The sequence below is a fragment of the Gallinula chloropus genome (assembly GCF_964237585.1).
Source record: "Gallinula chloropus genome assembly, chromosome: 2".
Lineage (NCBI taxonomy): Eukaryota > Metazoa > Chordata > Aves > Gruiformes > Rallidae > Gallinula > Gallinula chloropus.
This window is the reverse complement of record NC_140086.1, coordinates 15,062,723-15,089,778: the sequence shown is the minus strand read 5'-3', so window position 1 is coordinate 15,089,778 and position 27,056 is coordinate 15,062,723. Positions and strand designations below refer to the sequence as shown.

Sequence of the window (27,056 nt, the reverse complement as noted above, 5' to 3'; positions counted from 1 at the left end):
AAGCAGCTCTTCCCTGCACAGAGCCACTATAAGCCAGCTGAGTCTCTACGCAACTGGGTCAACCACCCTGCTTGTGTACTTCAGAAATGTGGGGCACAGGAACTGATCCCGCAAGAATAAGCACAGCTCAGGAACCAGTTGTTAATCAGTTTTTTATCTGTAACAGTATTCTAAGGATATGCACGCCCATCCTGAGAGTTACATGTGATATGCGATATGTTTCTCTCCGCTCCCTGCTCACCCTACATTTGGTACAGTAGCAGTTCCAAAGGTTTTCATACTGCACATCTGACTCTGTAGGGTTTTCCTACAAGAAGAATTTGCCGCATCGATTTATTTATGTATTTATTAAATACCAGAAAGTTACAGACATCAAACTCTGGTTACTATGCAAGCAAACCTTTTTAATAATTACAAAATTTCATTTTCAGGTGCTCTATTACAATATCATAAAAGCATCTGGTTTCACTGCAGTACAGAGAATAACATTCTACCCTAAGTTTTCAAGGCACAATTTCTACATGTGGTTACTTGCCATAACAGAATAAAAAAAAAGATGAGATTACAAAGTTTTTTAAAGTCTGTTTTTACATCAGCTACATCTGTTCATAACAGAATGTCCAACTTGGTTGTAATTTGGTTTTTTGTAGTACTTAAATGGCAACTCTGCCAAGTGTTAAAGTGCTGAGAGTTTGTGCCTTTGTCATTTACAGACGGCCATAAAAAGAACCGTCTTCCAAAATTAAGACTAGCATAGTCTCGGTCAGCTCATCAAGGCCTGTGGTATTCAAAATGTCAACACTGCAACCGAATCCTCAAGAATTCTCACTAATGGATACAGAGTAGGCAGTCTGTTTTGCTGTTGAAATAGACTGAGTTGTTATCAAGGAGGTTTAATTTTCAATGTCAGACTTGAGTTTACGTACATATAGGCAGCTGAAATGTATTCACATAGCAGCCTGACTCCTGGCATAAAGGCAAAAGAAGGAAGAAGGTGGGCATGGGCTGCTGACACTGGTTTTTCAGAAGAGGCAAATGCCCTAACATTCCACTTGGCTGAGCAGGAAACAAAACTGATTCAAGAAGCTTCACTGCTTCAACTCAGGAACGCTGTATCATCTTGGTTGTCAACTCCTTTCCCCAGAAGGCAGGAGGAAGTAACATTCACTGTTACTCCATTCAGAATTCTCTGTTTTTAAAACAGTACTTGCTAGGAGATGGGTCGTCTAGAATTATAGACTTTAACACCGTTCTGCATGGAGGAGCGAGCATATTTTGTCAGAAGAGTACCAACTGTCTGCTTCTCTGCACACAGGTCTCTAGAGAGGAGAAAAAGCAGACACTGGCATTAGAGAGAGTCTTACCAAGTGAATCTGTGAAATATTTTTAAATCATAAGAGTGTTCAGGGCTGAAAGGGACCTTAAAGATCATAAAATCCCAACCCCCTGCCATGGGGAGGGTCACATCTCACTAGACCAGGCTGCTCAAGGCCCCATCCAACCCGGCCTTGCACATCTCCAGGGAGGGGGCAGCCACCACCTCCCTGGGCAACCTGTGCCAGGGCCTAACCACCCTCAGAGTAAGGATGAGGGAAAAATGGGCTCATGCTGCACCAGGGCAGGTTCAGATTAGACATTAGGAAAAAAAATTCTTCACCAAAAGGGTTACTGGGCACTTGGAACAGGCTGCCCAGGGAGGCGGATGAGTCACTGACCCTGGATGTATTTAAAAGATGGGTAGATGAGGTGCTCAGGCATATGGTGCAAGAGAACAGGTACTGTTGGTCTCAATCTCAAAGGTCTTCTCCAACCTATTGATTCTGTTTTTTAATACATAGATATATCCTTACTGAATATAGGGGGTAATGTCCGCTTCTGTCCACTTTTCCCGTATGCTAAATAAGCTGTTGAATCTTTCCTGATTGTCTTCAGGTAAGTCTTCTACTTTTAGCAGAAAGATGGTCTCTGGTCTTGAGCTTTTATCCACAAGAGCTAAGCCCTGTAGATAAGAGTCAGAGAAAATGTAATGACAAAACAATTAAACTTCCATCTCTCTGGCAATCATCTGTAGAAGTTGCCCTTCGAACATCCAAGTCTGCCTAAAACTGCGCTACTGGAGGCAAAGCAAAAAAGTACCACAAAGGTGCTGTTTTAGAGGCACTATTAACCACTTCCTTCATGACAGGGAGGGGGAAATCCAGTGTGTTCCAACACCTGTCTGCCTCCTTTGAGCAGAAGGATTTCCATAGTGCTTGCTAGTCTACTGGCTCTCACTATAATCGGCTCGACAACAGCTCCATAGAAACACGCATTGACTGTACAACTGGAACGTCTCTTCAGACTGAAAGGAACCTGAATTGCCACAATTCCAGACTACTGATGCTCACAGAGTATGTCATAAGAAGTACTTTAACTGAAAAGCTGACAGAAATAACACAATTGATACCATTACTTGATAACCTACATATGACACAAGTCGGTTAATGGCCTTACTCACAACAGGATCCGTACTTGTTTGGGTTTTTACCTTAAGCTGATCAAGCCTCGTTGTCATCCCTTCAGGCACACTTTGTTGCCAGATTTCTTGAAACTCTGACAGGTTGAATTTAACTGCATTTTGCAAAAGCATTTGTGCTAGAGCTCTGCATGTTTTATCTTCAAGCATTTCAAAGTAAACCTCCCCTGCGGAGAAACAAAAAAAAACCCCAGGATCTCTCGGGTTCTTGCTTTTTGATAAGCGAAGGGAGAACAGCCTCATATTTCCATTCTGTCCTACAGTCTTCTATAAACCAAGTATCCTGTTTTTTCTTTCCTTGAGGACTAACCTGACTTGGTATGATTGTGGGTGAATTATGGTATCTTCTCATTCTTGAGAACAGACCAAGCAGAAGGTTACATGCATGTGCTACATTATTCATTCGTATCAGTAAGTGTATTTGACTCCCACCTTTTCCACTTTCAGAGAAACACCTTTTCTTCTACAGCTTTCATTTCTATTTCCAAAAGGCTTGAATGAAAGTGTTTGTCTGTGGTTGAACAATTAAAAATTTTAACTTCCTTAATCATCCTTATAATACGAGCTGAAGGGAATAATGAGAATTTATTTTCTTTCACACTGACTTGGTTAAAATTCTCTGAACAACATCAGGCATAAAACACTTCCTTCCACTTTTTCAGGCATTTGGACTTCCTGCAATTCAAACTTGTTCCTCATGCAACCTCTGTAAACATACTAAGATGACAATCTGTGTTGCTCCAAGTACTTTACTATGTCCTTTAAAGTTGAGGGAAGTCCTCCTTCAATCAAAGGTCAGATGAAAACAACTGTCGTGAAGGATTCAGACTGACATTAAAGCTCTGAAATAGGGTATCTATATGTGAGATAGGTAATGGAGATTTAATCAATATAATCAAATCGATCTTGTGATGCAGATCAAGGGACTGAAGGCAGATGTTGACTTCAGCCAAGCTGAATTCAAGATCTACTTCCACTGGCTATTCACAATAGCACAGTTAATTGCTGAGACCTCCTAAGGTACCTAAAGAGAGATCTCATCTAAATTTCACTAGTGATCCACCTTTAGTCACAAAATTACAGCTGTAGACACCTAATAAATCACTTCAGGTACCTGAACCTGGTATCTCATAGTTCCTGCTTTTTCCCTAGTGCCTTGTACAGTTTTAACAGTCCTTTTTCCTACGAGGCTTTCTCTAACAATTTTACTGATTTTTAGCTTATGGTTTGTTATAATGCCAGTAAAAGGAGGGAGCAAATTCATTTGTTTGGGCCATCCTCAAAAAACCTGCATATACTCATGAATAACTATTTCCTTTACACAAAATTAAAGTATGTGTACTTCCCCAAACTTACCATCATCCATGTATTTCCTTCCATAGCTCAAAAGAATATGTTCTATCATCTCTCTGAGGAAAACCAACAAAACAAAAACAAACACCAGGAAGCAAGGTTTAATACTGTTCACTAGGACACTGCAGAAACAGTTACCAGGAAGATGATGAAGGAACAGATAAAGTAAAATAGAAAAAAATAAAGAGAATGGAAGATGGCTGAAATGGAGAAAAACTTAGAAGAGAACAAAAAGGTACAAAAAGGACAGATCAAAGTTAATTTAGCATATCATCCCCAAAAGGCTCTTCCACTTTTTAGTTATAACTAGCAAAGACTAAAAGGTGTAAGAGTAGATTCTTGCAATGTCACTTCTTTCCAGTGAGAAGTGACACTTGTCACAAATCTAGCAATTAATTATCCCTTACTGAATAGGAGGCATTTTCCTACACCTATGGCACATACTTACAACCTAACTGCAGATGCCAAAAGTCAAATAAATGGAAAACACTACATACTGTAAACTTGTTTGCCACCCTTAAATTATCAGTGGCAATATGATGAACTCGATTCTGACAGTCTGAGTTCAGTACTGTACCACAACACACACTGCCATCTCAGACATTAGGTAAGAGGTAAATCAGACATTTCTGGCTAGTGTCAGAACAAGTATTTAAAGATGGTCAGCAACTTATGGCTGAAGTACATGCTACTTCTATCATTTTAAAGTCAGCAGAGATTTCTACTACTGAACAAATGGAAATATTACCAGTTGGCATTAAAATCAGTTTACTAACCGCTTGGTCTAAACTACTAATGCCCTTGCATATTTTTAGGGCCAAAGAAAAGATAGCATTTACACCACAGTCATGGGAACCTAGAGTTGTAAGACTATAATCCTAAAAAATAATTATTAATAATTGCAAGCACAAATAGTTAATAAAGACTGTAGACAAGTACTAAAGTAATTGCTTACTTGGGCTCTAGAGATCCAAGTTCTTCAAGGCAGGTACGTAAAGGAACCTTACTTAATGACCAGGACTCTGAGTCTATGAGCTGAATGACATGGTTCAAGAGTTTAATCTCATAGTCAAATTCTAGAATCCTCCAATATCCTGCCAAATAGGAAAGCACAAAACAGTGTTACAAGTAAAATACCCTAATTCATTAACACCACCTTAATTCTGTTCCTCTGAAGATACAGTACAGGAGTTTGGACAGCAGTTTGGACATTTAGGTCACACGTTTGCCAAGTACATCTACAGCATTCTGTCCTTTTCAGCATTAAAGCTGAGGAAAAGAACAGAGTAAGACCAAATGTAGAATAACAGAGAGAACAGAGTAGAGTAACATGTAGAAAACAGAGTAAGACCAAATGTAACAGATAAAGATATGATTAGTTGAGATGATTCAATAACTGTTTAGGTGATTCTGCTCTTTTACTTGGCTGTGGTGAGATCCCACCTGGAATACTGCATCCAGCTCTGAGGTCACCAACATAAGAAAGACACGGACTTGTTGGTGCAAGTCCCGATCTAGCCATTAAGAGGATCAGAGGGCTGGAGCACCTCTCCTATGAAGACAGGCTGAGTTGGGCTTGTTCAGCCTGGAGAAGAGAAGATTCCAGGGGCCTACAGGAAGGCTGGGGAGGGACTTTTTGCAAGGGTCTGTAGCAACAGGAGGAGGGGTAATAAGTTTAAATTAATAGAGGATAAAATTAGATTTAGGCATTTTGAAGAAATCCTTCCGTGTGAGAGTGGTGAGGCCCTGGCACAGGCTGCCCAGAGAAGCTGTGGCTGTCCCCATCCTGGCAGTGTTCAAAGCCAGATTGGATGGGGCTTTGGGCAACCTGGGCTAGTGGAGGGTGTCCCGGCCCATGGGCTTTGAGGTCCCTTCCAACCCAAACCATACTATGATTCTACATAGATTAACTGCTGCAGATACAAAGACACTACAAATCCCATCCTAAAATGAATCAGACCTGGAAAATAAACAGTAATTCAGACACAGAACAGAACTGGCTGCATTGGCCCCACAAAGTGGCAGTTCAGGTCCGTCCAAGTTCACAGAAATGCAGGTGTGGCAAAGCCCAGATCTGGTACAATGGTGCTGTGCATCTGTGAGATTGTCATCACCTGCCTAACAGGATGCTATACAGAACCCAGAGCAGAAGTCTTCCCAGTAGTGCTCAGTGATGGGACAGAAGGGAACCTGCTCAAGTTGCAATGAAGGAAATGCCAGATGGATATGAAGAGGGTTTTTTTTCTCCTTACAGATGGTCAAACACTGGAACAGCCTGGACAGACTGCACAACCTCCACCCTTGGAAACACTCCTAACTCAACCAGCTGAGGCCCTGAGCAGTCGGCTCCAAGCTGGCTCTGTTCTACAGCAGGGCCAACTATAACCTCCAGAGCTCAGTTCTGCCCTGTATTATCCCACGCCTCTAATACTGCTGTCACCTGGCATCCAGGTGAGGATTTATGCTTGGCCAAGTACAGGATGAGTAGGACTTGTCCCAAAGTGAAGCACTTGCTTCAGCCTTGCCTCACATGGTTGGAAGACTTCCACAATAAACCCAGTCCAGGAAGAAGAAAGGATTATGCAAAGGCTGGGGTTACCTAAGGATCAGCGATTTTTGCATCTAGAACTGCAGAAAGCAGTAACCACTCATCCATGAAGATGGCAACCAGCCGAAAAATATTCATGCTATGGGTGGGGTACTCTGATGCCAGTGTTTGTAGAAGCAAAGGAATTACCCTGGAAAGAGCTGGACGGGTCAATGCCTGCTCGGCTTTATCTTTCTGATCAGCTTCATAGCAGCAGAGGATATAGGAATTAAGGAAGCAGATCTTAGTACTTTGGACAACTTGCACCTTGAAAAATGAGGAATGTGCCTTAGAAAAAGGAGATATATTTTGGGAGAAAAAAATAAAGGCTATTTCCTCACATGTAACAGTATTTTTTAGAAATAAATACCTCCAATTTTGCAGGCATCTATAGCCTGTAGTTGGTGCAATATTTCTTCTTCACTTGCTTGAATCAAGCTAAACAAATCTTCTGTTGTATACTGCAAAGAGGAAAAAGATAAGGAAAACAAAGTTACCCTTACTCCTATCCTTTGCTTCAGCAAGCTTGCTAAATGCATTATAAAATACCAGCCAGCTCCAAGACAGACCCATCGCTGACCAAGGCCAAGTCCAACAGTGGTAGTGCCTCCGGGGTAACATAATTAAGAAGGAGAAAAACAACAAAAATTCCAAGCAGCAGGTGTTTGTGGTTTTTTTGTGGCCAGAGGAATGAGGTAGTACACAAAACAATTATTCATTATGTGTTCTCTCCCCTGTCCAGCTGAGGATGGACAGTGATAGAGTGGCTTTGGTTGACACCTGGCCTCCAGGCAGGGTCAACCCACCACCACAGCTACACATGTATATAGCTGCTCAGCACTATGCCAGTAAATGAAATAGTCTCCTTCAAAACAAGCAGAGATCAGTTTTCTAAGTAGGCACTAATGTCTGGGGAGACGCTGACGTGTTTAATTTAATATTATCAGCAAATACTATTGCATATGACAGTGTTGCTAGCCTTTGTCACTGCTCATGATTTCTGGCGAATTTAAGCCCCTCTCCATTACTAATTAGATCCTAAATTGGATTTACTGGAAACATAAAAGGACAGAGGGACTGTATTTTTGTTTTCCCTTTTTTGTAGTGCTTCTCCTTGCTCATACATGACAGCCCCAAAGAAGGAAGAAAGGCTGCATTGCACCTTAGTAGACATATAACTCTCAGGGAATTTACAAAAGGTTCTGAAGACTGTCTTCAGGAAACTCCCCACCTAAAAATGGGAATCCCCAGTCTCTTTCAGTGTCCTTCTTTTTCCTCTTTATACTGAAATAAGAGGTTGCTTACCTGCTATTCAGTGGAAGTGCTAATAATGAAATTGTTTACAACATTAGGCTTAAAAAAAATAACTCAAAGCAACATCATGAAACATAGGATCAAAGGTATTTTTCCAGTTACAAGTATATCTTCCCTTTAATTTACCCATTAGTAATCACAAGGAAGTAGTTTACATAGCTGATTTACCCTTGTAAATGTTGAAGTCTGATCTTTCTGACTGTCTGGCCCTTCATATGGATCTTCCATCAAAAGCTTCCTCAGTTTCTTCAGTTTTGGTCGGCATCTCCGTAACTCCCAATAGTGATTGGAGAAGCCAGCAATCTACAAGAAGAAACAGTTACTCTTAAAACATTTTAATCTATCACTTGGATTCACAGAAGCTTACAAAAAAATGATCAGCAAAAAATGTTAATATAGTCACTGGGAACAGTAATTTATTAACAGTGTAATTACTTTAAAGATTAAATAATCACTGGTACATTTTCAATTAAAAAAAAATTACTGCAGGCAATGAGGAATAAAAAAATCCACTGTTGTTTGATAAAAATATGTTGACTAAGGCAACAATTCATTTCTAGATCCAAATGACTGAATATCATCATGGGATATATTCCTGCACAATCCTCATCAACATTTCTTTTCCTCCTAATAATAAGCTATATCACTGCCATTAAACCCCTCCTGTATTACCCTGTTTCTATCTTCCCCTCTTCCCATACTTGGGGTCTGCCTCATGGTCTTTCTACACCTTAATGATTCACATAGAATCATAGAATGGTCTGGGTTGGAAGAGACCCCAAGGATCATAGAGCTCCAACCTCCCTGCCACAGTCAGGGCCACCAACCTCCAGGCCTGGATCTACACAAGGCTGCCCAGGGCCCCATCCAACCTGGCCTTGAACACCTCCAGGGACCGGGCATCCACCATCTCTTGGGGCAGCCTGTTCCAGCACCTCACCACTCTCTCTGTAAAAAACTTCCCCCTAATATCTAATCTAAACCTTCCTTCCTTTAGTTTTAATCCATTCCCCCTTGTCCTGCCATTATCTACCCTTTTAAAAAGTTGATTCCCCTCCTGTTTGTATGTTCTCTTCAGGTACTGGAAGGCTGCAATGAGTTCCCCCCGCAGCCTTCTCTTCTCCAGGCTGAACAAGCCCAGCTCCCCCATATCCCTAAGCTCAAGCAAAACAGACATTAACAAAACAGTAAGACATCTCTAGTCCTACTCTGATCCAACACACAAATTTAAAGTGAGCAATAGGAAGCTCAGATGTAATTGATACAATAGTGCTAATCTAGTAAAACTTTTCCTTCAGAGTAACACTAAGATGTTTCATGGGGGTAGAGCTTGGACTTCCTAGAAGATTCTTTGAAGAGGAGAGCCTTTCAGCATTGTTTCTGCTGTTTACCAACACAACAGAGGTGGGTACAGAATGGCAGAGGCAGAACAGGCTCTGGGATTCTGACTCCTGACCCATCCCTTTGTAAAAAAAAAAAGCTTCCGTGAATAAGCCTCCAGATAGTATTTTAAAATACCCTAAATACTTTACCATACTATGAGGTTTTTCCTAAGGTTATCCATTAAAAAATTGCAAAATATTCCAATTAAACTGATTATAAGCAAATCACCTATATGTAAAAGTCCTACCCAAATTCTCATATAGACAAACTTCTTACTAACTAACTATTCTGTAGCTTGCTTGGGACAAAATTCAGGTAAATACTAATTTCCTGACAAACCTCTAAGTTTCCCCCTCCCCCCCTACTCCATGTCAAATAGCATTTACCCAAGAGTTTTATTTCCTACTCAGATCTTTTCTGGGCAATTTGGTAATGAACAAGAAGGTACTCTGCATAGGAAAGAAGCTAATTCTGATTTACAATCCAAAATTTGTAATTTGATGTCACCTGTGTGAGGTGAGTAAAAGGACAGATGTTTTGGCTGTGAGTATTAGCCTCGGAACTGGTACAAAATGCAGCACCAAGACTGCAGGAGAAGAGCAGTGAAGCCTCAAAATACTGAGGAAATGGAGTAGCTTTTGCCATGTTTCCCAATTTGCAGTGTCAATACATCATGTAACATTTTTGAAAACATTAAGAAAGCTCTTAAAATAAAACTCTCAAAGTAATTCCTAAGCAAATCACAGGTATTGGGTTTGCGTGGCAATGTTTTGGGAGTAGGAGGGCTTAAAAGGTGACTTGTGTGTGAACCTTCTAGAAACTTCCCCTATGTCTGATAGAGCCAATGCTAGCTGGCTCCAAGATGGACCTGCTGCTGGCCACGGCTGAGGCCACCAGTGATGGTGACAGTGGCAGTGCCTCTGGGATAACAGCTAAGAAGCGGGGAAATCTCTGTGCAGCAGCAGCCAGAGAGAGGCGTGAGAAGCTGTGAGAGGGACAGCTCTGCAGGCACCAAGGTCAGTGCGGGAAGAGGAGGTGCTCCAGGTGCCAGAGCAGAGATCCTCTGGAAAACCATGGAGAAGACCATGGTGAGGCCAGCTGTCTCCTTGCAGCCCATGCAGTCACCAGTCTGGTGTTACATATGAAGCGAATTTCCCTGCCCAAATGGACAGCTGGGAAGGGTTGTGCAAGCTCTTTGCTGAGTTGCTGGAATGCCTCTCCTGCTGTCCAGGAGATGACACCAACACCAGCCAGGCTTTCCAGCTGTGCCAAAGCCTGCTCTGTGACAGTTATGTGGATTTGCATCAGGGACTGCCAAGCACACATTGCCAGTGTGGTGACTCTAGCCAAGGTGGCATGTCACAGCTAGCTGGTCACCATGCTGCAGCCTGCTCCCCTCTGCCCGGAGGGGATCCTCTGGCATGTACCCAGCTCTGTGGTGCCTGCAACCCTGCTGATGTGCCTCTGCCCAGGCACTGATTTGGGGATTCCCCAGTTCAAGGTACAAAAGTAAATTTAGTTTTTGCATTTCATTCGTGGTTTTGTGGTTGTTCTGCCTGTGCCAGCTCACACATCACATTTATATTGTGTCAACATGTGGGACTTCAGAGGACTACTGAGATCATTAAAAGCAACAAAAAAAGAATAGGGAAGAATGTTACTTTGTCATTAATCTACTTTAGTTTGATTTAACTTTTTCTAGCTTCTGACTTCATGGAAGAAATAATGTTGTTTTGATTATTATGTTCATCTAAGGACAGCTAGGATTAGTCCTCAATGATGTCATTATATCCATTACAGCAAATAATGACCTAATACTAATATTTGCCAGTATCTAGTAGAATTGTATTAACTGTGCTTCAGAAGAGCAGAGAACAACGAATTCTTTAAACTGAGAACTCCAAAATTATTCAGTCCAACAAATCTTTCCAGGCTGTAATTGAAAGAGTCACCGTTGAATGTATCTCTGTATTTAAAAAAATAACATTCAGGCCTGACATGGCACAACCTGTCCTTTGGGGAAAGCACTCCTAAGGATCAATTTGCAAACATCTTACTTTAAAAATAGCTGCTAACACTGAGAAATTAGATTTTCTTTGAAAGCTTTTAATAGCTACTACAAGTAATTACTATCCACTGAAAATACACCAAAGTTTTAACTTCTTAGAAATAATAATTATCATACATTAGGGATAAAGTTCAGTTGCCTAAAGAAGGGCCCTAGAGCCATTTTGGACACCCTAAGGTACAGCATGCCCCCTGTGTATAAAGCATATTTATAAAGACATCCTCCTGGGGCTGTTCAGTATACAAAGAACCTACAGGAGACTCATGTCCTTCTGCAGTGGCAGCTCACAGCTAGACCAATACCACAAGGCATCTAAAACAGCATGAGAAGCCTGTGTTTAGGCAACTGAATCCCAGCTGGGTTTCACATACGCATCTTGGATAAAATACAAGAAATTATAGAGAATAAGAAAGTAGAGAATTAAAGCAAACAAGCAAAAAACCAGAAAGACATACCTGTGAATGAATAATATTACAAGATGCTTGATCTGCATTCAGCTGTTCTGGAGTTTTGCAACCAGGAATAAACAGCAGCATATTTGAGGTATCTGCTATTTTCATGTCATAAGTTTTATCTTTGCTGCACAACACTGCTTGTTCATCCTTTTCACCACGGATTATTAGGCTGGAAAAAATAGCACAAAATTAAAGATGTATTTTTACCTCTATTTTAGGATTAAGAGCTATTAAACTTGAGTGATATTTTTTCACATTTATAGTTTGGTAAAGAAGCTATAAACTGCAGTTCTACTGCAGCAGTCACAGTATACCAAAATATAAAGACAAAATTGTCAATTAATCTAAAATATCTTAACACTGGGTTTCTTCCTCTCCTTTTTGAGTTTTCCCACTCTGAAAGACAAGCAGTCAAGGTTTTTAGGCATATCACATAGCCGAACCACCTCACCTGCCTGACAGACCCCCACAAAAACACTGATTAAATGATGCTTAAAGCCTGAAGTAGTTCACTAATCACAGAATTTAGGATTACAGATAGTGTTGCTCTTTAATGATGACTGAAATCAGCTCCTTGTGAAACAAGAAAGCAAAGAGGAATTGTATTGTGCAGTGCCCTTCAGATAATTCCCTCAAAAAAAATGTATTGCAAGTAATTTCAAGCAGGAAAGAAAACCATATTCTAGAGCATTTCAGGACAAAGAATTAATGCAAATCCCCCTCTTAAGGTCACATGCTTGATGCACAGAGATTCTTAGAGAGGACATAATACCATAGAATCATAGAATCTTTAAGGTTGGAAAAGACCTCTAAGATCATCAAGTCCGATATCACCACATCAACAAAACCATGTCCTGGAGTGCCACATCTGCATGGGTTTTTTTGAATGCCTCCAGGGATGCTGACTCCACCACCTCTATGGGCAGCCTGTTCCAATGCCTGACCACTCTTTCAGTGAAGAAATTTTTGTTAACATCTAATCTAAACCTTCTTGGATGGAACTTGAGACCATTTCCCCTCATCGTACTGCTAGGTACTTGGGAGAAGAGACCAACCCCCACCTGGCTGCAAACTCCTTTCAGGCAGTTCTAGAGAGCATAAAGGTCTCCCCCCAGTCCCCTCTTCTCCAGGTTAAACAACCCCAGCTCCCTCAGCCGCTCCTCATAAGACTTGTGGCCCAAACACTTTACCATGGCCCTTCTTTGGGCATGCTCCAGGCCCTTGATGTCCACAACTGAACACAGCACTCGAGGTGCGGCCTCACCAGTGCTGAGCACAGGGGGACAATCCCTTCCCCAGTCCTGCTGGCCATGCTAGTTCTGATACAAGCTGGGATGCTGTTGGCCTTCTTGTCCACAGGGGCACATTGCTGGCTCATGTTCAGCCAGGTGTTGACCAATACCACATTCTGGGCAGCTCTCCAGCCACTCTTCCCCAGGCCTGCAGCATTGCCTGGGGTTGTTATGACCAAAATGCAGGACCCAACACTTGGCTTTGTTGAACCTCATACAGTTGGTCTCAGCTCCTGTCCAGATCCTTCTGCAGAGTTCTCATACCCTTGAGCAGATGGACACTCTCACCCAATGTGGTGTCATCTGCAAACTTATTGAGGGCACACTCGATCCCCCATCCAGATCACCGATAAAGATATTAAACAAGACTGGCCCCAGCACTGAACCCTGGGGGACACTGCTTGTGACCAGCCATCAACTGAATTTAACTCCATTCACCACAACTCCTTGGGGTTGGCTCTCGAAGCAGGACCACAGCAGGGGAACACTCAGTTCCTCCCAGGCTGCCCTAAGTGCTCAGCTTCAATTCCATGCGCAACAAGAAAAAAGATTAAAAAAACGAGGGACAGGAAGGTGGGGGGAGAGAGAGACGGGAAGGGGGGGGGAGAGAGGGACGGGAGGGGGGGGAGAGAGGGACGGGAAGGGGGGGGAGAGAGGGACGGGAAGGGGGGGGAGAGAGGGACGAGAAGGGGGGGGGGGAGAGAGGGACGGGAAGGGGGGGGGGGGGGGGAGAGGGACGTGAGAGGAGATAGAGGGACGGGAGATATTCAAAAAAGAAAGAAAAGAAACCCCCCAAACCAACGCGCTGCCCACTGAGGCGCGGCGCAGCCCGGACGCCGGCGCCATTCCCCGCCCTCCAGGGGGCGCCCCGCCCCGCCGGTACCTGCCTCCCGCCTCCAGCTCGGCGCAGAGGCCCGGCTCCAGCTGCAGCAGGCAGCACTCGCCGGTCCCGGCCTGCGGGCCGAAGCTGAGACAGTGTACGACCGGCAACAATTCCGCTGGGTTCAATTTGGCCGTCTGCAGCGTGGCGTCCACCTCTGCGCGGTTCCGCATGGCGCCCTCCGGATCGAGCCGCTCCGAAAAGCGCGCCATAACGATGGCTCCCGCCCCTCGCTGAGGCGGTGCCGATCGCGGCGAGGGGCGGAGCGGGAGGCAGTGAGGCGGGCGCCGGCAGCGCGCGCAGAGTGGGTTGATTCTGTGGTTGCCTGCACTGCGCGTTGGCCGGGCGGGCGGGCGGGCGGCTGTAGCTCGGGTTCACGCTGAGGGGAACCGGTCTCCTTCGCGGCAGCTGGTTCCGCTTGTGGGGCCCGGCTCGGCTCAACCCCCGGCCCAGCCCAGCCGTTTGTGCTGCTCCTGGACGACCCTCCAGGTTTCTGCCTGGCTGCATTAGAGCCAGGCTGGGATGCAATAAAATCTCCATATATGTCAACAACCAATCATAAAATTCCATAAAATGCCTGAAATAACATACAACCATAAAATCCAATAAAACCGGGCCAAGTGTGGGAGTCCCTGCCCGACTCTGACAGAGGCAGCACTCTCAAGGCATTTCTTTGGCACCAGAGTATGGGAGCAAGTGTGGAGAGAGGGAAGCTGGTGTCTGAGCCATCATTACAGGGCCTGGCTGTGGGTGGGAGGATGTGGGATGTTGCAGCCACAGGTGGGCCCTCGCTGGCATCACCCACCCATGCTCCTTCTGTGAAGCCAGCTGTGGGGATAGCCTGACCCAGTGTATGTATCTGCTGGCTCTTGCTGCCAAATGATTCCTTAAGAAAGGGATGGCACAGCCCTTGGGGCCTGGCTGAGCTTTGTGACCTGACCTGGGCTCTGCTTGAGGATGCTGAGAGGAAGTGCTTGAGCTAAAGCTGTGGTCAAAACACAGGCAAGCACGATTATTGCAGTGGAAAAAGCCCGCAGCTCAGAGATTCGAGAGGAAGTCTATTGACATCCTTAAGCCTTAAGAAAAAGTCAAGAGCGGAGCCTCAGAAGACAGTGGCTAAGTACCACTGGGAGACAGTTCTCCGGAAAGAACTGCACAGTATGACCCTTGCCTACCACGTCCAGGATGGCTGGCTCCCCAGCATCTTGCTGTGGGGGATATTAATGCTTGGCCTAGTAGCATGTTAGTCCTAGCTGCTTGATCTGTGTGTCAGCTAACAAATAATTGCTTTGTGTTCCTAAGTTGTGTATATCTGCTCACAGAGTCCTTCTGTGCTTGTTATAAGCCAAATGACCTAGACAATGAGGTTATGCCATGTAAATGTTGGAACCAGAAGCAGGAGTTGGATAGAGCTGGCTCGGTTCAGTACCCAGCCCAGCAAAGACCAACTGTTGTATGTGAATGAGTCAGCCATATGCTGTCAGAGGTCCTTGCCTGAACGGTGCCAGCAAGGCAACTGGCCTTGGAGAAAACTCTGACTGAAGTAATGAGACAGTTACTTCCATCACATGCAATGGCTTATACAAAGACTCAGCCACCTATCATATTTTCATGTTTTATTTCAGTTACTGGAAGGTGGAAATACAGTCACTGTGTACACAGCAAACCTGAGGCACTTTGACTGGCTAGTTTCAACTAGTGTGTAGATACAAACTGATATATGTACAGCCTTATTTGAGACTATTACATTTTGCTTTAATGTAAATCTGTTACTGCACACCTCTAAGTTAAACCAGAAAATCACTATTTTACCAAGTAAATGGTCAAACAGCTACTGACTATTTAAATACCAGAGTAATTATGCTGGGTTTAAATTTATACCTTAATTTATGCAATTTTCCAGTGACCTTGGATGCTGCTTTCCTTTCTGCTTTTCATTCTGTGGCATTAAAAAAAAATATATATAATCAAGGAACTGATTCCAAGGAATGAATTGCTAGAGTCTAATCTTAAGAGCTCAGCTACATAACAGAAACCCAATGGGAAGAAAATCACTGAATGCTGTTCAGGAGTTGGCACTGATCTGTGGCCAGGAAGGTTTGTACTACTTACTAATTTTTCCAACCAGATTTGTTTATCCTGGAAGTTCTAGTTGTAAATGTTAATTTTATCTTGTTTCTTAGGAGCTGAAATGTATACACTTGTGCTGCCTGTCATCTTTCTCTGACTGTCTCTCACATACCCTTCTGGAAGCTGCTGTTCAAGTTCAGGCAAAGTTGGCAGGTAAAGTTCCTGGAAGTTTTGTGGCAGTCAGTGGCTGGGCAATATATTGGAACCTCTAGTTAGAGGAAGGCAACTCTGATCCTTTCTAAGAGTCAGCAGCCAGCTGGGTCTGTCAGCAGAAACACAGACATAAATGTATAGGAAACATGTCTCATTTCTCAGAAAACAACTTGTATTATGCTTCTGTTTTCACTGAGAATGCTTTGGAGCAATGACCTAAGAGACAAAAGCAGATCTGTATGGGAATTCATAAAGTTGGTTTACTGAAACACAGATGAATCATTTAATGAATATGGATTGCACAGAAAATGAGATGGCAATAACCATTGCTATCAGTTTATAAAGAAATGCCCAGAGAGGTGGTGGATACCCCGTCCCTGGAGCTGTTCAAGGCCAGGTTGGATGGGGCCCTGGGCAACCTTGTATAGATCCAGGCTGGAGGTTGGTGTCCCTGCCTGTGGCAGGGGGGTTGGAGCTCTATGATCCTTGGGGTCCCTTCCAACCCATGCCATGCTATGATTCTATGAAATGCATGCTATGGTAAGGGAGCTTGGTGGGATCCTGAAATTATTTTATAATGATGCTGTGGGACTATTTATTTGCTCTGGAGTTGCTGTAGTTTAGATGAATACTGTTTTCACTTTGAGCTGGTATGATGGGCTCAATCTATCAGGGTTGAGGAGCGTGTAACATTACAGTATAAGCAGGGGTGAAACTCCAGTGGCAGCATGGAAGAAAGAGGTGAGGAAGCAATTAATTCAGCCATCCCATCTTAACTGATTGTTGCAGCTCAGCTCTAGCCAGCAGTTGAGCACTACAGGCTGCTCACTCACCCCTCCTCCAGAGGGGAAACAGACAAACCCCGGGTTGGAATAAGGACAGTTACTGACACAGAACTGAGAAAGGGGAACAATAACAGAGCCCTGGCAGAATACACACCTGGTGATAACACTGAGCACTTTACCCACCCAATGAGATGGTAACACAGAGCAGTGACCAATGCTATGCCTAATGCTACAGGCCTGCCTTCCCACCCCTCAGCCCCTTTTATGGGGGCATGATGTCACATGGTGTGGAAAACAGCCTGGCTAGCTTGGCTGACCTGTGCTGGATGCTTGGGGAAGTTGATTCTGTCCTGGCTGGAACCAGGACGCTGATCACCAACTGAAGTCACAGTGCACATTTGAAGGTCTAGGTGACAGAGGGTACAGCCGAGAGCTACGCCTCTTTGAACAGGTCTCCATGGAAGGGAGAATTAGACTGAACTGCCAGATAGCCTGCTGGGCTGGGGCAGGGAGGAAGGAATGAAGTCAAGTCTCAAGCAAGCTAAGCTTTGGTGTAGATTTTCAGTTGACTAATGTTAATGTAAATTAGTGTTAATGGAATCTGGTTGACTAAAGCTGAGTGAAGTTAGCAAAACAGAAAATGGATTGTGGAAGATTATAGTTTTCCCTTTGAAGTTCCTGGCTCTTTATAATTTTTACCAGGACTCAAACATCAAGGATGTGAACAGCGAAATTAATGCAGGGCAGCTGTGACAAATCAAAGAAAGGAGGTTCAAATAACTCCAAAGCTCCACAACTAAGACATAAAACAATGAACTGCGAGATAACATGTGTTAGAACAGTGCACGTTATCAGTGTCAGGCTCTAGTCATCAGGCAGCACCTTAGGGGGATGACTTCCCAGGTGCAATTTCAATTCAAGTGCTTGGGAGTTGTGCAGTAAACTGTTGTGAGAAAATGTGGCTACATGAAATGGGGTGTTTAAATGTCAAAGGAAGATGTACACACTGGAAACTTCAGAATGTCCTTCAAAGCACAGCCTAGGTAGCTGTGAAAATAAAAAGATAATAAAAACCAGCGCTGGAAAAACTGGCACAGTGCCAGAGTGGAACACTGTAAGATGTTAGCCTGGTGATGATTGCACAAATCACAGTTAAGAGTTCTAAGAGATTATTTCACAGGAGAGACTCATTCTGATTAAAGCCTCACAAAACTTAAAGGCTTTGAAAAAAAAAAAAGTCCAAGGACTTATTTTTCCAGCTGAAATGCCATCTGCAATATTAACAATGAGACAGTTATGTTACTGTCCTGGTTCAGACAGACATAGAGTTAATTTTAATCTATTAAATGCCAGTTTCTCATTGTCTAGAAATACCTGTTGGTGGATGTGCCCACTGCCCTTCAGTACAGAAGGTGATTGTGGCAGCTGGACCCGTGGGTGTGACTGGAGTTCGAGCACAGGAGCTCTGAATGCCATTTCAGCATCTCCCAGGCTCCTCTGAGACACTGGGAGAGTAACTGTCTGCAAGGAATGTGCTGCATTTTCTTCCTGGGAAAACAAAGAAGAGAAAAAAACCACCATAAAATAAAGTTATGCCATTGTACAAATCCATGGTGCACACTTGTCTTGAATAATGATTGTCTAGTTTGTCTCCAGTGTAAGAACCGTGTAATCCTGTTGAAGCAAACAGAAAGTCAGTTACAAATGATAGAAGAGCTTTCTATGCAGCACATTTTGGAACTTGTATGGTGTGGTGAAAGGCTACATGTGCTTGCCTCTTAATCACAGCGTGCTGGGTTTAGTCATAGCTCAGGACCCAAAATAAACTCAGATCCCCTAAGTTGCTGGACCATACACTCTTCTGCTCCATTGCAGTTGGTTATTGAGTTAGCTGTATTTTTACTTTTTGTTTTTAATGAAGAGCTAAAATAGCAGAGCAGTGGCTTGCACGTTCTGTGTTCCAGGCATTGATTAATTTGTATTATCAAGTCCCAATAAAACCATCACAGCTGATTATGTCAGTCATCAGAGCACCACAAAGCATCAGATAGCTCGTTGCTGCCTCAGCCAAGCGCTGCCTTGTCATTCTTAGTAGGCTAACAGGGAGATGCAAAACATTTACATTCAAATTAGGAGAAAATAAGCGGGTGTAAGCAAACCTATATATTTGTGTAAACAATGCAATAGCTTGGAATATGTCAGTGACCTACAATTGGTTCTGTGCTAGAGACACTGAAGAAGAAATGCTCAAGCACAGAGCTGGAGACCACAGGCCAAATTAGCCGGGGCACAGACATGAGCAGCACATTTAGAAAATGACTTTGAGAATTTCTCAGTACCCAGTTGTGACAAACAAGAACCCCAGTGCTCAACAAGACAACTAGTGCTTAGATACCTGCTCTGTTCTTCTGTCACTTCTCCGCAAGGACAGCATATGTAATTGCAAACAAAGGCTGAGGATCATTCACACCACGCTGATGTCATCCGTGATAAGGTGGGGTTACCTGAACAAACTGGTACCCAGCCTGCATTCGCAGCTTTTCCCAGTCTCAACCAGTCAGCCAGGACATTCTGTAGCCCCTACAGAGTGTGTCCTCGTGATGTAAACACTGGTGCAACGTGTGGGAAGGTGCTATAATTTCTGTAAACATTGGCATTAAAGGGCAGGGCATTTTTTTCAAGATTAAGTATAGGGACACAATCCCTTTTAGATTGAGAGTATATGAGAGGTGTGCATGTCATTTATTTCATGAGTAGACCATGAAAGTCTTTTGCTCCATCTGCATTTTCTGGGTGGATCTCCAGAGTGCTTCTACCACAGCAAAAATTGTAATTCAGACACAGCTGATTTTGCCAGTTGGGAAAATCAACAGCAGTACTTGACTGTGGGCCCTAAAATTTAATCACATACTACACCTGCTGCTAAAATAATTTGAAACAGTATTGTCATTAGCATATAGGAGATAAATGACTATAGATAAATGGAATTAAATGTATTTAAAAAATATATTGTGTAGAGTGTTTTGTAGTGAATTTCAAGGCTCAGTCTGGAGACCTTACTAATAGTGACATACTGAATGACCGCATATGTCATATGGCAAGTTATCATATTGTCTCACTTCTTGATTAAGTGTTACCTGCATAGTAGTAACCTCAGAAAGGTTTTTTTTGCAGTTAATGTATTGTTACTATTTTTTGAGACATTACTAGGGCTAAGTGTTACAAGTTGTCCCAGTAAACTACATCCCTATAATATCTGTATGAATCTAAAATAGATAAATACATTAATTTATGTGAAAACCATAACCATATTATGCAAAATATAACCTCCCCCCCAACCCTGGAAGATGTATCAGATAGTTCTATTGATGATGAATATACAATGGAGGAGGTCAGTGATGTGGGAAAATGACAGTGAAAAATAGCAGGATGAAAACTTGAATGAGGACCACAAAAAAAACAAGTCAGGAGAAGTTAATGTAACAAAAGGAGCAGAAGCCTTACACAGGGAGAAATTCAAACAACGATACAAATGAGTACATCATAAAAATTCTGTGAAAAACCCCAGTGTTGTTGTGATCTGCAGACTGCAGAACAAATAACTGGCTGTGTTAAAATCTAGCTACTGCTCTTGTTTCTGCTTGTATAGACCCTTCTAGTCTCCCCCTCAGTCATGTTGAATAATGAGATCTCAGGCTGGAGCCTTCCAAGAACAACCAGTCAGCTCAATTTTGTAATTCTCAGCATTCCTCCTGGTGCTGAAATGTTAGATGAGCAGGCTATCCCCTTCCCATCCTGCTCCTCAGTATCCCTGGGAGTCCTGCTAGTCTCAAATCCTTTTGAGCCTGAAACCATCTGTCTGGTGTGAAAATGGGAAAAACTCTGCAGACATCTCTGCAAGAAACACTTTGTCCTGAAGATTTCCATCACCTCTTTCATCAGGTATTACTAGGGCCTGTGCCTAAAGCTTGAATGTTCCTGTAGCAATTACATTTTTGATTTTTTTTTCTGTGTAGATCCTAACCATCTGTAGGAGGTTTTTTTCCCCCCTACTGCTGAACACTAGAGCTTGTCATGAGGCCAAACATTTTTCCATTGCAATCACTGTGTCAGTGAGGAGCTGGAATATTTTTCTTACAACTCTGTGAGTAATGACTGGTAGTGAGTATATCACAAGGAATATCAATGTCTTGAGATGCTGAACAATTTGACATCATGTGGTAAGTAACTTTCCATTCATCAGATGTTTTGGCTTCTCAGATCTATGATGACTCTCATCTTGGAAAATAACTTCATTGCCTGTACGGTTAGGAGATACCCTGGTCTTCTCATCTTCCCAGCTCTAGGTGTTGGAAGCTGGGTTACCAGTTTTGGCATGGACCTTACCTAACAGAATTGCCTTTGCCCTGTAAACTGTTTGGTAAGTGGATGATGTCATCACAAACTGCATGAGAGTAGAGGCTGTGTGAGGCTGGAGGAGAGAAACTGCCCTTCAGGCCCTCTTTGGAGACCTAAATGGGTTGGTTCCCCCTCCCTCCCCCCCCCCCCCCCCCCCCCCCCCCAGTTTGAATGAGAGAAGCCTCAAAGGCAATTAAGAAACTTAGACATCTTTAATTAAAAATTCTATGCAAGTTTCATTCCTGGGGGAGTGGGCGCTGGGGTCTGCCAGACTGTGTACAGGTATAGCTGATCCTGTTCTGTGGTGGGTACGAAGAGTAAGTTGGTCTCCTGAGAAGCTTCCAGTCCAGGTTTTTATACTGACATATTTAAGAGTGACAGTTTGAAGGGCTCCTCTCCAGAGAGAGGAGTCGGTGCAGACAAGGAGGAAAGGTGGTTGCTGTGGAGATAGGCAGCATCCCACCGTGAAGATAGTGAAATACAGAGGGGAAAAGCTGTGAGGGACATTACAATGACAATTTATTCCTTCCACCTCCTACATCAGCCTTGCTCTCTTGCTGCGGTCTTCCAGCTTCTTAGCTTCTTCCCTTCCTGATTCTCTCCCTCTCTTCTGCTCAAGTCCCACTTCTGTTCTTAGTGAGACTCTCTTCTTCCCATTCCTTTTCCCTTCACAGCTCTTTCCTGTATCTTTTTCTCCTCATTTCACTCCACTTCTTTGTGTTAGTTCACCTTGATGAAGTTCTTCACAGAGAAGCTGTGGCTGCTCCCTCCCTGGCAGTATTCAAGGGCAGGTTGGATGGGGCTTTGGGCAACCTGGTCTAGTGGAGGGTGTCCCTGCCCATGGCAGGGGGCTGGAACTAGATGGGCTTTGAGGTCCCTTCCATCCCAAACCATTATATGATTCTGTGATTCTACAACTACGGACTGATTTTTGGATCCTTTTCTTTCTGCTGGGACCTTGAGAACAGGACAGTGTTCCCAGTACAGTTCAGCCATGGCAATGTTACCACCAGGTTTGTATTTTAAGAGACCCAAATTTGTTGTTGTGAGGAAAACCTTGCTATGCTTCTGCTTTCTCCCAGTGGGTATCTGTTGGTGCTTCCTTCCACCAGTTCCTTTGGCACCCAATTTCCTTGATGCAGAGCTGCAGCAAAAATTTCTGGTTGTCTGCAGCACCAAAAATGCCATCCTCTTTGGTTTGATAAAGGGACTGGCCATATCTGATTGTTTTGATATATCCTAGCATAATGTGGTGTCTGATTTATTTTACAAACATGTTCTACTGAATTTATGTCATTGCTTTAGCACTCCTAAAGATCTGTAAATATTTTGAGAACCCAGGAGGTCCCAGGCAAATGCTTTCTTACAAGGTGCTTTCCTAAAATATAATATTGACTTATCTAGTATTTTACTGGCTTTAATTTTTCATTTTGACTAGATTGGGTAGTTACTTTGGTGTTCATTGTGGAGGGAAGCCAACGCTGGACTTGAATATCTTTGTAATCCTGTGCAAAGATTATATTTTCTAAAGAATATTCCCTTATAAAATGACCATTACCTTCATTTAGTAGTCCTTTTGTCAAGCATCAATTCGCAAAGATTTTCTAACAGGTGTTTCCATGATTTCCTGAAAGGGCCACAGGGTGGCAGAGTGATTAAAACCACATCTACTGGAAACAATTTATTTCACAGACATAAACAGACCCGAGTTAGGCAACCCAGAGTAGCTGCTGGTAGTGATTACCCCGTCGGAGCTGAGCGATGCTGTGGGTTTGTCGTGTTCCTGGCGCCTGGTGGCAATGGCGGTGTAATTGCGATGCGCCGGGCCTGCCGCGGGCCCCAGAGAGGCCTGTCAGCCCCAGGAGCAGCTTCGCTGGCGGCTGTTCCTCAGGCGCGGATGTCTCTGTGTGCCGCAGTGTCTCACCTAACGGCAGGATGTGATGTGGTTAAGGATGGAGACAATGCTGAAACCTGTGCTTAGTAGTGACAAAGGCTGGTTTTCTTTATTAAGAACCTCATCAATCATAGACAGCTGTAATTCTGTATCTCACGGCAGCAGCTGTTTGGCATCTTGTCAAACTGTTTGCATCCGTTCCTGCCACCAGCACCACGTAGCCAGAGATACGTGGGCACGGCATGCTTGCACCCACCACCCACCCCAAGCCCTGGCTGAGGTGCTCGCTGTAGGGCACAGAAGAACTAGATCATCTGATGCAGAATGTGTTCCATCATGGGCAGGGTGGGAAGAGAAACAGCCATCAGAAACTCAGGCTGAGGAGAAGGAACTAGTAAGTAACAGTGTCTTAGACTGAATCTCAGCTCTTGGGTGTTGCCTCCCAAAGGAGGAATAACAAAAAAGTGTCTGAGTGTTCAGGGCTGGTTACAGTACAGAAACAAAGCATCAGTTAAAGCCACAGCGGTTTAAGCAAACTGTTTTGATCTTGCAATGAGACATCAGAGTGAATTAACACAGACATAGCTGGGGGACAGCTTAAGAAGTTGGCTTTTACCACTTAGGTAGTAGGTGGTGTCTTCACACTTGAGATGTGGTTTAGAAAGCAGTTCCTTTTCAGCTCTTAGTCACACATTCCAGCCAACCCACACCTCCCACCTGTGCACTAAGCTGGATACTACAGAAGCTCTGGACTACAGCCTGGGCTAAACATACAATGTAGACATAGCTCAGGCTGACTGAGTTTATATTTGCCATCAGTTAAATACAGAACAAAATAAAGAGAAAACAGACCAAAAAAGAACTGCTGGAAATACATATTAAAGTTTCAGCCAGTTTTACAGGTGGTTATTGACAGATAAATATTTTAGTGATGCTCAAAATTAGAAATTGCAAAACTACTGAATGCATAAAATATGAGAAATCAGAAAATATTCCAGGGCTAATAGATAGTAGAGGGACTTGAGTGTATAGAACAAATGGCATCGCCAGCACTAGGGAGTGCAAAATGCTGGCCTAGCAGACCATACTGTCAACTTAAGTTATTGGGTCTACTGGTCTGGTGTGAATTTCTGATCTCTTATCCTATTGAAGCTGTTTGTTTCCATGAAATATTTATCAGTTCACGGGAGCAAGCACTAAAACATGTACCCATCTCATGGTTGTGCTTTTGCAGACAGTCTGTGCAGAAATATCTCTCTGGCCCAGCGAGTGTTTGAATATTTAATACAAAATGGAAAAGCTGAGTAAGGACAGGCTTAGAAAGCCCCTTTCAGATTGTCTCTGCATATCGGAGAATCAAAATGCCTTTTTCTCTGCACTTCAGCTCACAACAATTACCAGGTCAGTGACACATGAAATGTAAGAATCTAAACAGATGAGAGTCTCACTCGAGTGCTGAAATATTGGACAGACTGTGATAAATTCCTCCTGTTATCTCACTGTGGTGGCTTTTGCAGGAACTTGGATGTTATAATAGAAAAAGAGAAGTTTGAAACATACAATTTTTTTTTTTCCTGAAAACTTACTAACTTTTCCTGTGGTTTATCACGAGACTAAAATTAGCTTGGCCAGATGCATTCAGTCCTTTGAATCACACAGCACCGATTCTTCTGACCAGTTCCTAGCAGGCAACTTAAATTGTTCAAACTGAGAGCAGCAAGTGAGCAGCAATGAATGTAATCTGTGCTCTGCCAAGAATGGGAAACACTGTTGTACTTGGCCTGAAAAGAGGAGGAGAGACTGGACAATACCTGGTAGTTCCTCTGGTTTCTCTTGCCTGGCACCTAGTGCTAAGGAAGCGAAACAGTTGAAACACAAAGACTAGTGAGTTCTCTTTGCAAATAAGCATGGGAACATTAAAAAAAAATCAAAACCCAAACCCCATGCTCATTTTCCATGAGGGTTGCAACACCTACTTAAATGAAATGCCAACTTAAAAGCCAAACCCCAATTTTGTGTTTGCCTTCCTCACTAAGAGAGACCAAGTTTTGTTTGATTTTGGTTTGGTTTGGTTTGTGGTTTTATTTTTTAATTTGATGTTTCCATAATGCTGTCTCTTACACAAAAGATGTTAGAAAAGACACAAGTGTTAACCCATTGAACAGCTCACCTGGTAATGTCTTTTCTCCCTCGAGTGCTTCACCATCTTTTGCATGAGGTGATCAATGCCTCAACCATTTGTCTGTTGTTTTCCTGTTTAAAAAGCTCTAGTCTTTGCAGCAAGGGAAAGACAAACTCAGGAACAATGCTATAGGAGAAATGAGAAGTACACACATGAATATTGGTATTTTTTCATGCAAATCTCTCATGCTAATATAAGCTTGCAGAAAATTAATTTGTGAGACTGCAAAATTAATTTATCAAATCTCAGATTAATTAATCAAGTCCAAATGTAGGCCACAGAGACAACATCCTTTAAAGCAGTGAAAGCAAAATTCTTATTTCACTATGTAAACATGTAGTGTTTCACCACTTGGGCATTTACTCGGTGAGATAAAGTTTATACAAATTACTAGAATGTTTTCTAAAACCAGTGCTCTGATACAATGCCCCTATTCATGCAAGATATTCCACAGAGCATCATGACCTTAGGGGTTCAGACATGTAGCCCAATACCTTACTGCCAGAGAGCCTCCAGCATCATCAAAAGTCGCAGGAAGACACTTGATCTTTCCTTCATGACTGAGGTACCAACTCTCTGCCAGACCCATGCAGCTCTTCTTACTCTTGATGTTGAGGAAGGTGAGTTTTAAAGACACCCAGGGCACAGGATGAAAGATCTGCCACACTGTTGGCTGAGGAGTGCCATACTGTTACCTACCGACCTTCATCTCCCTTAACCATGCTATGGTAAAATGCAAGTATGTATTCAGATCTAAAATAGGCACCAACTCCTACAATTGATCCTGTATTTCTAGAAAAGACATCAATCCACTTCCTGGAGGTTAAGTCAGAGGGATGTCTCTCTCTCTCGTTGTCAGGATTTGAGGCTGTGTCCTTGCTGTCCCACCACTTAGAGGAGTGTGTGAGTGCTGGTGGCCAGTTTCCCCTGGGAAGACCTTGTGTTCTGTAGCAGCCTGTACACTAAAAACAAACAAGCTACAAACATCTAAACAGGCTATTTAATGCAGCTCATTACTGGCTTTCAGCTGAAATGTGACTCTTTGGGGCTATATTAATTAACCATTTTTGGGTGACAGCAGGCTTGGAGGGACTGATACCCAATTCCCTCCTCTTAAGCACACAGTAACTGTAAGAAATTTCTGTGTGAACATGTGGAACAAATTACAGATGAGATACCAGTGCACAAAGGCAATGTGGCTGTGTGTATTCATTAAGGACTTCAGTACGGGAAGTTGTACTGGCCTGCACTGTCTAAGCTGCAAGACTATGCAAAGAAAGATGCACATTTCAGGCTGCAGTTCCAGAAGCACCCTGAGTCAAGCCTATAGCTGCCCAAAGACAGCTTTTTCCCCCTTTATCTCTCCCTCCTCTTTTGTTCCTGCTCCCAGTTGCCCAGGCCCAATCCACCTTGGTGCCAGCTCTGGCACTCGTTGGACCCTACAGCCCCTGTACAGCTCTGCACACTAGCCCAGAAGAAACTGCTCAGCAAATTGAATCGCACCAAGCAGAGGTTCCAAAAGTAGGAATGCTAGTGTAAGGCACATTGCAGATCGTGTGGACCAAGCTGAGAAGAATGGTGGTGAACTGAATCAGCTAAACCCAGGTGATGGAGCCAAGAGCTTACTCAGAAATGGTTCACAATGTCCAATAATATTGTCTTGAAAT

The 27,056-nt window shown here is 43.3% G+C and overlaps 1 protein-coding gene and 1 long non-coding RNA gene across 2 annotated transcripts; both read right to left on the bottom strand.

The window, feature by feature from the left end:
* Positions 1-1,115: 1,115 nt before the first annotated feature.
* Positions 1,116-14,020, bottom strand: DSCC1 (DNA replication and sister chromatid cohesion 1; the record flags this gene model as incomplete). Its single annotated transcript, XM_084280444.1, has 9 exons — positions 1,116-1,319; positions 1,851-1,999; positions 2,528-2,682; positions 3,872-3,924; positions 4,824-4,962; positions 6,826-6,916; positions 7,938-8,072; positions 11,676-11,844; positions 13,851-14,020. The coding sequence occupies 9 exons, from the start codon at positions 14,018-14,020 to the stop codon at positions 1,211-1,213; spliced, it is 1,170 nt and encodes a 389-aa protein (XP_084136570.1). The 3' UTR covers positions 1,116-1,210.
* Positions 14,021-23,081: 9,061 nt separating this feature from the next.
* On the bottom strand, positions 23,082-25,484 carry LOC311188650. Its single transcript, XR_014617128.1, has 3 exons — positions 25,378-25,484; positions 25,019-25,057; positions 23,082-23,237 (listed from the first exon to the last, which is right to left on the bottom strand). It is a non-coding gene; the product is annotated as an uncharacterized lncRNA (long non-coding RNA).
* Between the last annotated feature and the right edge of the window lie 1,572 nt (positions 25,485-27,056).